General features: G+C 37.8%; 1 protein-coding gene across 3 annotated transcripts in view; it reads right to left on the bottom strand.

Moving 5' to 3' along the window:
• Positions 1-5,364: 5,364 nt before the first annotated feature.
• METTL25 (methyltransferase like 25) overlaps positions 5,365-17,532 on the bottom strand; it is a 121,115-nt gene continuing 108,947 nt past the window's right edge. For all 3 annotated transcript variants that reach the window (XM_059726135.1, XM_019494164.2, XM_019494161.2), the window contains 3 exons: positions 8,025-8,099; positions 7,345-7,416; positions 5,365-5,776 (listed from right to left, as the gene is read on the bottom strand). In XM_059726135.1, coding sequence (XP_059582118.1) covers positions 5,684-5,776; positions 7,345-7,416; positions 8,025-8,099 — 240 coding nt within the window. In that variant the 3' untranslated portion in view covers positions 5,365-5,683. The remainder of the gene's footprint in view (positions 5,777-7,344; positions 7,417-8,024; positions 8,100-17,532) is intronic.

Raw genomic sequence — 17,532 nt, 5'->3', positions numbered from 1 at the left:
CTGCACAAAGCTGAGCTGAGAATCAAGAACACCTGTAGAGCTTCCTTTATGCCTGCAAAATGGAGTCAGAGTTATATTCTTTCTCCTCATAAAGTCTTTGTGAAGAGGGTCTCTGAAGAGGAGGGGATAAAGGGGCAGGGATTGTATAGCGGTACCCTCAATGACTGTGGCCATGTGTACACAAGATGCTGACTGCACAGTATCCTGACACAACTGCACAGTAGTGGCACGTGATAGAAACTGTGATGCAATACTACTGCATAGTAGTTTCAGTAAACACTGCACAGTTAGTGTCTCGTGTAGATGCAGTCTGTCTCTAGGATGCATTGGACTAAAGTGAATCTAGCCCATGCTGCTGAAAAGCAGGAAAAGAAGTTGACAAAAGAGGAAGAGAACGGTTTAGTTATGGCTGTCAGAAGCCTTTCAACACGACAGTGAAACTTCCTGTTCCAAGAAAGTAGGGTGGGTAGTGCCAGAACTACCACAAAAATGTTGACCCGTTCCAGTCTGTGGGTTGGATACAGTCTGAGGATGGAGCAATGTTGGGACTAAGAGCAAAGCAAATAGTAATTTTCTGGGTTGGTTTTAGGAATCCTGGGACAGCTCCCAGAGGGAAGTCAGTGTCTGTGCTTCCATATCAATGGTACTAGTTTCAAGGAAAAAAATCTCAGCTCACTGGTGCTGTTGAATGAATGGGACTTCTATTACTGTTGCCTTCTGTGATTTGATAGAATAGTCATAGATTGTTGTTAGGCAAGGGGCACGCAAACAGCATCCTGCAAAGTAAAGAGCTGGGCTTTGAAGTAGAAGCAAAATGTAGTGGACCTGAAACTTGAAACACAGATAGAAACTATGGCTCCCCCACAAAACAGATTCTGGATGTCCATCAGAAATGACCATCAACACTTTCCAAGACAGACAGAGCTTTCAGCTCACTATTTTGGCTGTGTCAAGAGGTGGGTGAAAAGCACCCTCCTGTCAAAAACCTAGTCATTAGCTGGGACAGGGAAATGATGGCTCTCAATAGAGCAGACAATAAAAAAATAGACCTAAAAATATCTAGAAACTAAATCTATAACATTGCTACATTGTTTAGTTTTTGAGGTGATGTGTCACGAGCAGGGATCCGAGTTTTCCATTCGCCATGGAAAAACATGGTAAAACCTGGATTTTCTCATTTTAAGAAGAAAAACCCGGATTTTCTCTTTTTAAGGAGAAAACGTGGGAAATGGCAGGTTTTCCTTTGTAGGCTGGCAGAGTTCTAGCCTGCCAGGGGCTAGAGGGAGCGGGAGAAGGGTGATCAGGCATGGGGCACCACATTCATGTGCATGCACACACATACAAGTGACAGCCAGGCAGCTTGGAGAGCTGCTCCCTGCAGCTCCCCACAGGTAGGTCTGGGGGATGGGAATTGAGGCCCCCATAGTGAAGAGGGGACTTGGGCAGGGCTGAGGCTGGGGGACCAGCAGGGGTTGGGGGTGTGGAGTGAGGGGCACCAGTGGGGCTGGGGAGGCTGAGGCTTGGGAGTGAGGGGCACTGGCAGGGTCAGGGGGCTGATGTGGGGGAGTGAAGGGCACCAGCAGGGGTGAGGGGAGGTGACTTGGTAGTGAGGGGCACTTGCATGGGCAGGGCTATGTGTCAGGGCTGCTCAGCATCACAAAGCAGTTGGCGGGACAGCCACAGTTGGACCTGTGTCTTGGTGAGCAAAGGGGGCATGGGCAGTTCAGATTTTTCATGATAAAAAACCCAAAGTTAAATGTCAAAATTGATATACATTTAGAATTATTTTATTATAGTGATTGAGGCACTGGTTGGCTTGTAAACTGCTTTAAAATTGTAAATATATCAATAAAACATTGTGTTCAACTGATACCTATATATAAAATAGCATTTCATTTTAATAATGGAAAAATGCAGATTTGGGTTTTTCAAGGCAGAGATTTTGCTTTTTGTTTTCTCCTCTAATCAGAGATGTTGCCATTTTTAAACTGAGAAAACCAGGATCCCTGGTCATGAGGAAGCTCATAGACACCACAGAGCTAGAACTCACTGTTACAAATAAGATGCAGAGGTGGTTGGGCTGTGATGCTCTGTATATTTTTGGATGGCGTACAGAATTTGCAGTAATAGATTTTTTTTTAAACTTGATCCTATTTAAGATACTGTTTATCTCATGGCAGTAGCCATGGCATTTTTCCTTCTTGGACATGCCGGTATTTGAAGCTTAAAAACTACACTGATGGCAGTCTTTAGCTGACCTTGCTGAATGCAAACTAAAGATACAAACCCGTTGATAGAGAGTTATTAATTCTAAGAAGCATATTGCTTCTGTCCTTTTCTCCAGACTATAGTACATGATCTCTGAAAATCGAAGTTGACAGAGCAGCCAACCATTTTTTTACATCTATGGGGGGTGGGGGCGGAAAGGGCGTGACAGTTAAACTAATTCTAGACTTGATGCCTATTATTTTACAATGTTTTGAAATATGAGTAGCTATTTGTGGAATTTATATAGAATTACACAACAGTCATGTACAAAAATAGCTATACCTTTTATATTCATTGTTCAGTTTTGACTTTTCACACTGAGCCAGGAAGAACTTGTTGAGTCTCATATTTATTAATTTAACTGAGGTGTTTTGAGCATTGGTTTTGAATATAAGGCACTGAATATCTGTGGTTTTATTATTTGGGCATCGTATTTGACTTTTTTTTAGTACGCGATCTCATTAAAATGAGTCACGCGCAGCACCAAAATAATTGTATTCTGACAGTCTGCTAAACTAATGTATTCATCATGAGAAAACATCATGATGTTGCATGGGACTTGTCATTGCATATTGGTGCAACATAGTAACTTACAGCACACTTATTTTGTGGAATTACATCAATGAGCTGGATATACACCATTGGCTGTTTACTGCCAGCTACAGGAAAGTGAAGAAAAGTTTCTCTCTCCCCTATGGAGAGGGAAACAACCAATTCATTAGTCTGCTTAACGTTCTCCATACAATCTCTTGTGGGGAATGCTCCAGTTTGTCTTTCTGGTCTCACTTCTGAGAGGTTCAGAGCATCTGCAACTCCCATTAACTTCTATGAGAACTGCAGGTGGTCAGCTGCCCTGAGGACTGGAACTTTTGGGAGCAAGCAAATGCTCACCCTGGATCCCTCAATCTAATGGAGATCACATCCAGACTGAGAGTCATATGTTAAAAATCAGAAGTCTTACCATATCCGCTCTACATTGCTTCCAAATGTATAGTACAAAACAGAAACATTTTGCTAGGAGGAGACCTCTTATTTTCCTTTGACTGACTGGGTTTGGGAATATATGCCTAATTAACAAATTAAGACAATGTTTGCATACCAAAACAGAAGTTACTTACGTTTAACCCTAGCAAATACACTCACTGTTGCTGTATTTGGTGCTGTTAGTGAAAATTAGTACCCTTTTAGTCCCAATTCTTTTTCAGTCCATCTCCAATCCTCATTTTCTATTACATTCTTTGCTGTACATTTGTTTTGTTTTATATATATTGGTAATATTTTTATGTTTATATTGGATGTTTTATGAATGGCAACTCTGATGCTGTCATACACTGGAAAATTCTAATAAAGACACTTAAGACTTCAACTAGAACCTCTCGCACTTATTTAACTTTCACAGACCATCTGCATTCTTAAGGAGGCAACCCAGTGAGATAAATACATCAACAGGTAAATTCCCACACATGGAGCCAGTAGTATCAACAAATTGCCTAGAAGATCAGGGTAGTTTCAATTCACCTGGTCATAATTTAAAATGCCACATTTAAGACCAGATCGTGGTCTTCACTCTATGCTGATGAAACAAAGGGATCATACCTGACCCCTGACAGGTCAGCTGAAAATTACACTTCCAAAATTTCTTTGTTGGAGCTAAGCCAACAGAGCTCACTGCATGTGACCCTCCTGCAGAGCTGCAGGCAAACCAGGGGCTGAAGGTACTCCCAGCAGAGCAGTGCATTAGAGCACTGCAAAACACTGTTATTGTTCCCACCTGCCCTTCAGGACTCTTCTAAACCACTTTGCTCTTTTTTGAGCATAAGGAACAGGAAAGTGCAAAGGCAACAGAGTCCTGAGCAAGCTTTTAGCTTAGTTGGACCAAACAACTGGTATTTCAGATGATATTCTTAACCTATGCTAGTGGAGGAGCCAAGTGATGGAAGATCCTGGTCTTCAGGCTTTTAAAACTGAACCTTAGACATTACATTTATATAGTACTCTTAATTGGGAGGATCATGCAGACTATACAGTGAAGTGTAATTTTGTCTGGCCTGGAACTTGGGCCATCTTGCATCAGCAACACACACAAACATGAGGAAAAACTTTGTAAGTCGAGTACTGAGGGTTTGGAACAGGCTCCCCCTAGACCTGGTAGTCACCCACCCTGGCGATCTTTAAAAAGTGTCTTGATGCCCATCTGACCCCAGTGGTTTTTCCTGCCCAAGTGCAGGGGGCCTGGACCCAGGGATCTGTAAGGTCCCTTACAGTCCCTAACAACTATGAAAAGAGTGTTAAAAACATACTCTGATAATAACAATCTGTCCCTATTAATGCATACTATATCAATGGTTCCAAAATGTCAAGGAACTTAAATTAGAAGAAAGTATTGTAAGCTACTGATTTAATATCTTCTTTTTTATCTTTTTTATGTTATACCTAAGGATCTACCAAGCTTGGTGGCTGCTGGCCAATTTGGTGGGCAGACTGCAGGGCTGACAGCCATTTTCATAGGCAAAGTGTGATGCCCCATTTGGTAAGTTGTTTTTTTTCCTCAGGGCACCTGTCAAAAATGCAGAGTTCTACCATGATTTTGGTAGGCCCCTAGTTAATTGGCTAGCAAGAAAGCATAACATACAAGTTACTATGGTAACTAATCTGGAAAATTCTACAATTAACAAAGAAAAATAAGGATTGTACATCTTCCATTTTAGCACAGATTTACCGAATTATCATTCATTTCATGCAAGACGTAAGAGCATTATATTAAATTCTGCCACATTTTTGGCAAAACCCATATTGATTTAATTGAAGTTTGGGTTTCAGATGTGAGGTATGTCTACAACACGGACTATGGTGTAGTGCAGAAATACCTGCTAGCTTGCATATCAGAAGCAATCTAGCTTTGACAGCACAGGTCTTCAGGTGGGCAAATCTGTCCTGCTAAAAAAAGTTTCATGCTATTGTGCCTGACTACTTCTAGTACCTGAGCTAGTGAAGTCAACTCTAAACTACACTACAATTTGATTAACACACAAGAAAATTACATTGCCCCGTACATCTGACCCATAATAACAACAAAAAAAGGATAAAACACTAAAGTCAATTTTGCTAAAAGAAATTTAATTGTAGGATATATATCCCTATTTTTTTTCTGTGAAAATTAATTCTTAACTTTACCTTGCTAAAGTAATAGTGACATTTAAAATGTCTTTGATGCAGCTTTGTGGTTGATATATTTCCAAATAATTCATATATTTATTCAATGCTTTATTTTTTCAGGTAAAAACAAAACAATTGTGGAATACACAGTACCCTGGGACTTGGATAATAACTTAAAATGATAAAAGTGAGGTTAAAAGGTAGTAATGATATCAAGTTGGCAGCTTTAAACCTATCTACAATTTGCTTCAGCTTTAAATCACTGCTGTTTCTTCAGAGCAATAACTGCATAGCATCTGGGGGATTTCACAGGATCAAATAGCTTCACCAGTCCAGACCAGGCAATGTTGTCCTGTAAAATGATATATGATTAAAGCACATTAAAATGTGTTTGACTTAAAAGCTAAAATATGGGAATTAATCCACATTTTAAAGCATAAAATGCAAAAAAAGAAAACGTAACTTTTATGCAAAGCAGGAAAAGCAGTTACTCACTGCTAAACTTGCTGGCACCTTTGTTGTGAACTGACAAAAATTGGCATGAAAAATAAAACAATCTGTTGCTCATAGTCATTAAATTATTTCTTAGATGTTCTCATGTGAGAGTCTACCACCCTTTCTGGACACAGATCCCTTATTTTATAATTATAAGCATAAATGTAAAGGGACAAATCCTTCTCATTTTATTCACATGAGTACTACTACCCATATGAACAAGGCACATTGGATATAGCCCTACCATTTCATATGGCTTCCATCATTTGTTTTTTTTTTTCTTCTCTAGAAAAAGCACAGATTTGGAGTCTCCTCATGCCAGATTAAATATTACATTTAGAATAAGTAAATCAGTGTTAAATGCAGCAGGTCTGATCTCCTGTTTTGGAAATCAGACAGATCTCCATGTGATCTATTGCTAGTTGGCATTTGGGGAAAAATACATCATTATTTAAATATTTCAAAATTGCCTCTCTCTGTAAAAATACCAGTTAGAACAAAAGCAAACATTTATTACAACTCATTTGTTCCAAGTGCTCTGTGGAAGAGAATAAAGCAAAGATTTACTTATGATAAAATAGAGCTGTTAAAATGAAAGGTTTATAGTGGAAAAACAGAGCTGTTCAGATGAACGTGTTTATTATGAAAAATTTATTTTGACCATAGCCTATAATAGGAACTGAAAAGACACCACCATTTCTTTCTAACAAATTACTTTTGTGTAGAAAGTGTTTTACTACTGCAGCCTAAGTGTGATTGTTACTTCTGAGTTAATCAACCAAGTTCTTAGATTAGGAGGGTGAAATTCAAATTAAAGTTAATGTAGCGGGACCTTCTTTCTGTATACCAGGTTTAAATTTGGTCTCTTCAGATCTGCTATGTTACTTACATGCCTGTCATTTGGTTATTTTCTTGGAAAAAGCTGATTTCATTTTATGTATTAGGTAGGTATAAAAATAACCCATGTACATTATTTACCTAATCCAAAGTCCAATGAAGTATGTGGAAATGCTCACTCTGAAATCAATGAACACTAGATGAGGCTATCCATTATTACTACTTGAAAACTATAATATGTATATAGGGAAATGTTTCTGTAGCACTTTCAGTACTTGTTTTAATGACTAAATTTCTCAGTGCATAGTATAGAAATAAGATTAGTAGTATTTTTTTTTACTGTCTGCTGACTAGTAATTACCATACAATTAAAAAAACATAAACTTTACAGTTGCAGTGTTGCTGAAAATAAAAACATCTGTTGGGCATATGTTTAGATAGAGATGGAATGAATACTTAAAACTTGTAAATATGATGAGAATAATAATTCTGCAATAGGGAGTCTGTTGCTCAGTGAATAATTTGGCTAACACAATCCCAGTTGACTAATACAGCCTTTAGGATTAATAAATTATAATGTAAACATACTTGCTCTTTGAGGTAAGAAAGACGATCCAGGAGTATCAACACTTCTATACAGGGAGCCAGAACAACTTTCAACTGAAAGAAAGATTAGACAATATTATACCTCTAGAAAGGTAGCCAATAGATTATTAAATGGCTACTCATTTCCCCAGAAATAATTTCTTAGAATAAGAATAATTTCCTCATAAATGAGTTGCACAACTGATAACTTCCCAATTCTTCCCCATCCATTGAACATCTTCAGAAAAGTCAATCTAGTTAAGATCAAAAGCCTGTGAAAGACCAAGGAAACTATGTTATTTGGTTGGCCTGAGGCATTAGTCAACAAGCAACTCATACAGGAGGCACAAAGCTTTTAAAATGGGAAATAATGAACTTTAATAAAATGTATTTTTATTAAATAAGTGCATGGAGACCAATCTGGGTTCAAAGAGATTCTGATATTTCTTTCTTCACAATAAATCCCCTTTGAAAAGGACTCTTCCATGTGTTTGCTTTATTATTTTACTGACACCTAATATAGTTCTGGAATAGGATATGCTCAAAATGTGAGGTTTTTTTTGTAGGCAGCACATCACATCATACAACGGTCCACCCCCATGTAAAATTTAATAGGGCTCTATTCTAGATTTGTACACATATACAAAGTAATGTTTTTAATCCTTTGATTTTTTTTTTTTTACCATATTAAATGCTTCCAGCTCATTCATTCTAGGCTTGTATTTTTCATAGTAATCCATTATACGGCTGTCTGGGAGCTGCAACAGGAAAAAAAATGACAATTAAAGCCTTTTCTATTACTTAGTCCAGCCAATTTCCAAAAATAAATTATTTTTTCCTAATTAAAAGTGAAATTGAACTGTACTGATACTGTAAAATGAACTCTGAGTTTTGTTTCCAAATTACTACTTTTCTAAGGTTTAAACTAATCTTCAAAGCAGCATTTTTTTCTGGTCTCAATTACTTGTTCTACAGTTAACTTTAGCATTTCATACTAACATGAAATATTCAGATATATTAATTATTCAGGAGGCCGAAACCATTCTTAAATGAGCACCATACACTGAAGTGCAGGTGATATTCCCATTTTTTACAACAAGCCTTTCACATTAATCCTGTGAAGAAATACTAAAGGGCTTATAAAGGAGTCAACTAAAAGGAGGGCATATAGTGTGCACAGTAACAGAGCGAGGTGCCAAGACTCCGGGGTTTTATTCCATATTTGGCCAATTACTCACTGCCAGCTCCTGAAGAAGCTACTTAATTTCTCTGTGGCTCATCTGTGAAATGGATTAAAAAAAAATCTGTATCTATTTTTCTCCAACTGTAAGTATCCCTGCAGTTTTCCTCTACTTCCCCAGGTGTCCTGATGCAATGTTAGTAACATTCACACTATAGGAAGTTCTACACTTTTGGGCTGCTTTTGGTGCAAAAAAACAGACACTTCATTAATTTTGCCTGAGCAACGTGAAGTTTCCCTTTTTGGTCATCAGAGGTTACTGTACCGATTGTGTTGCAGTAGCAGTTAGAGCCTCCTTCTGTACAAACTCTGTATTCTGAGCAGGCCAGAGCTTTAGAGAAGTTGCAGCAACCAGAACAAGAACTGCCTCCAGGTTTGCCCATAACATATGAAAGTAATGAGGGCCCAAAGGAAAGGAAACCCTCCCTCTGAGTGGTGCTGCTGATGGAGCTTGCTGGGAGCGTAGGAGGTGTGAGCTGATGGCTGCAAGAGCCTGTAAGGCAGTGGTAATGAAACTGAGACTGCAGGACCTCACTGCGCAAGTCCTTCTGGGAAGGAATGGGACTGATGGAACCTGGCAGGGCAAGATGGGACTGCTCTCCAGCAGGGAGCCAGTAGACCGCTGGAGTGACGGACTCGGGGAACAGCTTCATGGTAGAGCCAGACCTGCATTTGCTTGTGGCGACCACAATCTGTAGTAATTTGAGTTTGACTTCAGGAGGGAGGTAATGTGAGGGGTGTATCATATTTAAAGATCACACTATATACATCTGCATCATTCTGAACAAGGATAAAACTGTATTAATTTCTTTTAAAAAATGTAATCAGTTGTAGACTAAACTCCTAACTTTTGAAATTCAAACTTAATGTTGGAATGCTTGGGGTTGACAGGATTGCTGGCTCATTCTACAGTGAAACGCCCACGCGTTCCTCAAAGAAAGTTAACTCTCGACTACAGCTGTAAGCCCTCGTGTAGCTCTACTGACACCCGTGAATGCACTGACTTTTCTGCCATTAGAACTTCTAAATAGAACTCTGCAAATAATTGGTATTTTGGGTTTGCAGCTGTCATCCCCTCCTCACCTCCTTCCCCCCCCAAAAAAAATTATAGATGGAATAAAAGTTTGCCTTAGACCCAAAACTAAATGCAAACAAAATGTTTCATGTTTAGTCAGGGATTTACAAAAAGGAAATTTTGAGATAAAAAGTCGCTCTGAATAATAATAATACATTCTTTTTGAAAAAAAAGCCAAGAAAATTCAGCTTCCCTTTTGAATCATGTTTCCAACATGAACCATTCAGTGGAAACCAACCAAATTTGTAAATGTTTAACTGAATCATTTTAAAACCAAACATCATTTACCTCTCTTTCTCCCTGCCACTGTCAGATCCAGCTCTGCTTGGCTTGGGCCCTAATGCCTCACCTCTCTCTCTCCTTGCTCACTGTTTCTCCCAAAATCTGCCATGCTACTATGTAGCACATTAGAAAATGTTCCAGACTATACCATTAAAACAATGGAAAGTGATCCAATTCAATAAAACAGGTCAGCAAAAAAGAAAGTCTGAATTTATGACCTGAATAGTAGTCAAAGAGATTCCACAACAGAGGATATGAAAAGGATAAAACTCTATTGGACAATTTTACAGGAGGGAAGCGATTGAAAATCCTGATTATACTAGATCGGTCTTTGAAACACAATGTGTTTCTGGCAACTGGAGCATCTAGTTGCTTTGCCCCAAATTCTCAGATACCATGCTCCACAGACTCTAGTACTATACCCATAGTTAAGCATACATGAATTAGGTACTCATGTGACCGGAGTTTATTGTTGCATGCTAAGAGCATGTGTAGATGCACCCAGTATTATGTGAATATAGGATTTCTAATATAATTGGGTGTTATAACATGAATAAAATCACTAAAACAGAGAACATGCTATTGCCCCTATTTCTTCTTAAAGTCTTCAATTTTTGCAGTTTGAGTTTTGGACACTCCCAAGTAAGCTGCAAGAAATATAGGAAAACTGAATTTTGGCCAGAATCTCTTCACTGATTTAGCTATAATATACCCTGTGCTCTTCCAAGCTAATACCACCATGATGGCAGCACCAGCGGACAATGTGATGATGCACAGTCTCCTTTTAGGTTAGTTCATTCTGATTTGGTTGCGATAGCAGACGAAATGGCCAAAACTGGCAGCAGAGACAGGTAGACAAGCAGGATCTCCAGGCTTATGATGTCTGACCCCTGAACAGACACAAGTCTTGGAAAGAAAAGTTTTTTTATGCTCCCATGCTGTGTACTCTAAGGGATAGCTACAATTTTCAGGAACTTTCTGTGATTTTAAGGACCAAATACAGATTAGTTCCATAGGAACCTCAGTGGGACTTCAATGGAATTTGTTTCCAAATCTCAACGACTGATCAACATAGGCCAGTTCAAAAAGCCCTAAAACATGTTAGATGCTTAAATTCATTCACACCTCCTTTTTGGACTGCAAAGTTCTTTAGGCATCTACAGTAGACTCAGAAGTGATTGAATTTGATCACCCAGGTGCTTGTTTCTGCCTAAGCTGTACTGCAATCCACACTGGGACAGGGGAAATTCCTACATTTTACTTAAACATAAACCCAATCTCCCAAGGCTCCTTGACCCTAAACATTTTTCATAACAAAAGCGTTAAGCTAAAAAATGTAGTGTCTTCTCCTACTTCCTGGGGAAGTGCTTTGACCTATTAGGTAACAGGCAGATATAACCATCACCAATCAGGCAACTACCCTTAGAAGTCAGAGTAGACATTCTGTATCCTGTATGAATGGAGCCAAATGCCTAACTATATAGAGGGATGGACACTGTGCTTAGCTTTTATTATTGGCTAGTTTGTGGCACCTCCAGGTTATCTGACTTGTTCACTGAAGGCACTTACCTATACCTCCTGAGTATCTGCATACCTCCTAAGTACCTAAAGTACATGCAGGGTGCATCTACACAAGATGCTACTGCGCAGGAGCAACGAGCTACTGTACAGTAGCGTGTTGCTACCACACAGTGGCATTGCCGGGTACTAACTGCAGCGATGCTACTGTGCAGTAACAACAAGCTATTGCGCAATAACTCACTGTGCAGTAGCATTGGAAAAAAAAAATGTGCACCCGATGGTACTGCCCAGTAATGCTGGTTACTGCACAGTCATTTATGCATAAGCAAGTACTAAATGACTGTGCAGTAACAACTGTACAGTCTGCCGCTCATGTAGACACGGCCAGAGTACCTAAACCTCTGAAGCCACCCTTTGGAGGCATGATACTTATGTTTTATAAGACTAAGCAGGATCTTGTCCAGAGTGGGTGTGTCTACACATGCGCATTTACTGCGCAGTAACTGAAATTCATCTTCCTTCTCTTCTGAAATCATAATGGGATAAGGATGTTTTTTACTGTATGTAATCTGCATTATTTCTCTATTTTAGGTAAAACTGTAAAAAATATTTTTTTCAGATGAGAGTAAAATTTGACACTGTCTTATGCAGATACACAGCATTAACACACACATATAACTCCTTACACAATTTAACATAAACTTCACAAAATCTCTTTAATTAACAAGTTTTATACCTTCCTCCCATTTTTGGTACCTGAACTTTAAGATAAGAGATTTTCACAGCCATCAGAAGCCAAATTCCATGGGAAAGTGGCTACAGAAAATCTCAGCCTACATGTTTTAAGTCATCTCAAACTCCTCCGCAGGCAGACACACACATTCAGACATTTTAGTTTGGGATATATTCAAATGGCTTCATATTTTATGTAATGTTCAGTATAGTACACATGGACCTTGAGTCCCTCCTCTCTAATTATATACATGTAGATTTTGCAGCCCTCCACTGGATAAAGGGCAAAAAGAAAGCCACAGATCATGATTTTCTCTTTTAATTTCCCCTTAATCTTTCAACACCATTATGTAATAATCCACCACTTTGCAGGAACAGCTGTTGCCAGGGAGATATTTATGTATGCAGTGCTGCTTATGGTGGGCTGAGGGAAAGCTTTCCTCTGTTTATCTAAAATTCCCTGCTCTATCCTCTTATTTTACTTCCCTGAATAAAATCCTCAATTTTCAAATGAAAGTTTCATCCACCAAAATCGGCACCCAAACCATGATCCCATTCTCTTTTTCCCTTAAGTTGCAACAGGACATAATGCAGCATCATGCAATTAATTATTGTTTGATGTCGTATTAATATCTAGCAGCTTCAGTCAGGTCTTCTTTTGCTTTGTTCAGCACAAACCTTTATGAACTACCAGCATTACAAATTAGCTCAGGGTGGGGGTTACACATGTCAGAGACCCAGAAAGCAGTAGAAAGGGTTATGTGAGAAGCTGACAAATAAACCAATGAGATGGATATTGTTGGAAGACTGGAGGAGGTACATTAATAGCAATCTTAAATAATTTCCCCCTCCCTCCTTTTTTCATTTTAATAAAGAGATCCTGGATACTTTCTTTCCCAGTCACAATCATGTGGTCAGCCACCCTCCTCCCCCTCACCTATTCACAACTGCGTGACACCTACAGCAATTCTTTACATGAAAAAGTAGTGTCAGGAAAATGGTTTCTTCTGATGTAATTTAGCAGCTGGAAAGGAAGAAAACCAGCATGGACCACCACGTGCTCAGCAGACCACACCACTGACTGACTTTGATTAAATTTATTTTGCTGCACCACATCTTCTTAAATGACAATCCGGCATACAAACCAATATTTTACAGATAGGTGCCTAGCCTAGTGGTGCTAGCAAACCAATACATGATGATTGTTATTTTCAAAATGTTACAGCTTAGTGTATAGCAAAATCTATCCTCATTCTCCTTAAAAATGAAGGTGGCAGTCATCCACAAACAAAACATAAGGCATGTTCATGAACTCATTATTCTGAGAAGAACAAGCAAAGCAAACCACAAGAACATGCTGGCCAGGCCACACACAAAACACATTTTTAACAGTATTTGATCTACTTGGGTTTTCTTCAAGTAACTAAAGGAAAAAACCTGAATGACTGAAACCAAAATGACTTCTATTAATTTTTGTCTCAGACAGCATTCCACGCTAATGCTTTAATTACAGTGTTGCCATTAGCAACTCTATGGTTAAGCCTGACAAGGCCACTCTATTCAAAAGCCCTGTTTTCAGTTTTTCAGAACCAGCTGAACATTATGCAAAGGTGCATTTTTTCAGTAATGCATATATATTCATCTGATTTTTAGAAAGTGTGGAAAAAAAACTTTATGGGATCAAAGGATTTAAGTTCATGTTAAAACCATTAGAAAATCATCAGGCAGATAATTCTCAAGAAGACATTTTGGGTATGCTTTTTCTTTGGATGTAAGCTAGTGGATCTGAAAATTCATTAACATGACCAACCTTGCCTTGCATGGAACCTATAGATGAAATTGGATAGCTATGCCGTATGAAAGAGAATCCATCATTACTGGAATCTGATTGGGGAAAAATAAAGCCTAGACAGAAGACCTCAATGGGAATAAGTTCGAAGCGATACTAGGATACTAGGTAAAGAATTGTAGTAACTGCACAGGGAAGAGGCCCTTTGGTCAGATAAGACTAAGTGAGAATAATGCTGTTTGAAGATATACCTCATAACAACAAAGAATATAATTTAAAAATAAAAAAGAAGACAAAAGGTTATACATTTTTATCCATAGATTGCAGAAAAGAACTGTACTTTATACTGCTTGAAGAAAAGCATATTGTCATGTAATTAAAGCCTACCCTAACTTGGTAGAACGGACTTTAAACTGTTGTACAGTTGTATGTGCAGCTGTAAATCAGGTACTTCTTCACTTGACTGTTTAATCATTCAGGTGTTAAAAACTTTACACATATCAATTGGAACATTTTGTATGGAATTTCCCAGTTTTTTAATCAGAAAAAGGAAGAAAAAGATGTACAACTGACCATTAAAATAGAGAGTTTCATGTCCAACTCTGAAGCTGCTAGACTTGCAAAAGAACTGGTATCTACATAACCTAATCAGGGAATGTTTGGATATACATACCATGATGCCATATCCTAAGGCATTTATGGAGATCTGCAAGACAGAACCATTTTCCTATGAAGTGTTCTTTGTACTATACAGTAACCCTTCCTAACACCTATGTCCTGATGAACAGCATAACCTGGTTTAGCTACATACCTTGCATAGAAAGTGAAAATCCTCATGCAAAATATTGTGTGGATTCACAATTTTGTAATTATGCAATTTTGGAACGGTTTTAGCTGAGTCAAATCAAAACCGAAATTCACTGAAACACTCAAGATAAAAGGCCTTCAATGCGTGTTGTATACAAGGTAAAAATCAGGGGAGAAGATTTTCTTCGTATCTGCTTTATTCTTCCAAGTTTCCCTGTATAGGGACAGAGTAGGCCAAGAAACAGGTATGTCAGACTGCAAAAGATGGAGGTATGTACACATCTTCCCTCTTATGAAATTAGTGAAAACACCACATGGAAAGTAATGTAGCTAATGTGCCCAAACATTTCCTAACATTAAAATAATACACACATATAACTACAGGGCCTTCAGAATACAGCTCAGCATAGAGACAGTGAGCTGAGCGGTAATGTGAACACATATAGACTCCATCCTGAAGTTACCCCAAAGGGCCAAGGGATATTAAAACAATCAATTGGGGTTATATGTGGTTAACCACTATGTTACTATGTTGTTATTTCTATATACAGGCATTTGGCTTTGCAAATGTGATGCCAGGATTTTCAAAGGACAATAATGGGGATGGGTCCTATTTCCCTTAGGCGCCTTTGAAAGTTCCCACAATTGTTACTGTGCTGTCATTTAGTGCTTGCATAACCAAGTACTAAATGACTGCACAGTAACTAGCGTTACTGCACAGTGTGGCATAGTTGCCTACTGATGCTTACTGTGCAATAGCTCATTACTACTGCGCATTAAGCTTTTGTGTAGACATGGCCTGTATTTAATACTGTAGGAATCTCTACATAGTGAAATTGCACTATTTCTTTCTTTGGGGCACTAATTTTAAAGGAAGCATAATTTCCACATAGTTATATAAATGCATGCTACTAGGGCATGTTATAGAAAAAAACAGTATGTTGATAATTTATGTAGGATTGAATCCAATGTATTAAATATATATTTAGCTAATGAGATTAATTGGTTGCCATTAAAATATGAAAAGCTATCTTCCAGAACACCCATGTACATTGTGCCTTTAGAGTAGGAGATGATTTTACTGTATATATTTCTTTTTGGTAGTCATACTTTGTAAATTATGATAAAGCATAATAAAAAAGTTGGAATACAAAATGTTGTATATACAAAAATGTATATATACATATACGCACAAAAGTATATATCTATATTCACACTTACATATAGATAAGTATTATCCTTATTTTAAATGGTAGTCAACAGGCCAGAATGTAATATTAATATATTATATTTAGTTCATCCACTGATTTCACTACAATTCATAGTGAGTAACACGAAAGTGAGATTCATCTGTCAGTTACTTACATTTCAACATTTTTCAGTTATATGATAATGCTATTATTAGATGTTTGCCTCACCAAAATAGAAACTGTTGAAAGAAATGAGCATATGTATGCTTTTCCGCCATGTTTCTTTAAGAGCATGATGTTGTTTGAAATAAAACACAAACTAACAAGGTATATATACCAAATGTATGCATCAGCTCTTTGAAAAGCATTAAAAAAGGTGACAATAACTTTTTAGACATTTGTGTATGAGACTGAACAGAATGACCAATACATTTTACATACAGCATCAGTAGTCACCTTTAAGTCCTTCTGTTTAAAAAGGAAGCACTCTGAATTAAAAAAAAATGCCAAATCAAACTCAAGCAAACAGTAATTCCAATGAAGTTGCATTAACTTTAAATTTCACTGTAAGTGCAGGGAATACTGAGTATCTTTTGTTATATCTAGAGCCTGGCTCCAATTAATGATACTAAAGAATATAGATAAAATTCTTACAATATAAATATTCTCTTAACAAGAAGTGGCATACAACTCTTTACAGAATGTTAGAAGTAATAAAAAGCAACAACCTTTGGTTAAAGTAGAGACTGAAATTTGTACCATTCTATATTCTGTCCCAGTAAAGGGTTACATCAGTGAGAAGTAATGCACATCAAATAACTTTAATGAGAGACAGCAGGTTGTATGTTGATAAACATCTCTCTCTAGACAAATGTGTTGTATAAAAAAGCTACACTGGGGGTTAAGAATAGGTTTTTTTCTGACCTCCTTTAGATGCAATGTGCCAAACATCAGAGCTGTTTAAATTATTTAAGAAGATGATAAATATCTTTGCTTTAGGGTTACATTGTTTCCATGTATGCAGTTACTGTGCCATTAATTTAAAATATCACTAATGTTATATTGTTCAGAACTGAAAATGAAAAATGTTAAGCAAGACAGTCTTGAAGGAGCACTATGGGCTTAAACAAAAACAAGCAAACTTTGCAGTGCTTGTACACACAAGTAAACAAAACACAAACACACTCTTGAGGCTCCATCAAATGTGAAGGCTTAATGTAATCTCAACTAAGGAGTTGCTAATATGCCTCCATTGTATATATTTAAGTTGGATGTTTCTTGAAGGGCTTTTAGTGCTTTGTGAAAAATTTTGACTATGACAAATTCACCATCACAAACACCAGTAGCCTGTAGAATAGCAAGCTACTGTTTTATTATAGCTTATAAGGACATTTGTACACATGCTTGCGCTGCAGCGCCAGGCACTTTTAAAAAGTGCCTGGTGCTGCAGCATGTACATTTATATAAACAGTGAAAATGCGTATCAGCACAAAGAAAATGGCACTGGTGTTCTCTTGAGCTAAAACATCAAAGGTTTTTTAGTTCAAAAGTGCAC

This window comes from Alligator mississippiensis, chromosome 4, assembly GCF_030867095.1.
Source record: "Alligator mississippiensis isolate rAllMis1 chromosome 4, rAllMis1, whole genome shotgun sequence".
NCBI classification, from domain to species: domain Eukaryota; kingdom Metazoa; phylum Chordata; order Crocodylia; family Alligatoridae; genus Alligator; species Alligator mississippiensis.
The sequence above is the reverse complement of the archived record's forward strand: the minus strand, read 5'-3'. Positions and strand labels throughout refer to the sequence as shown.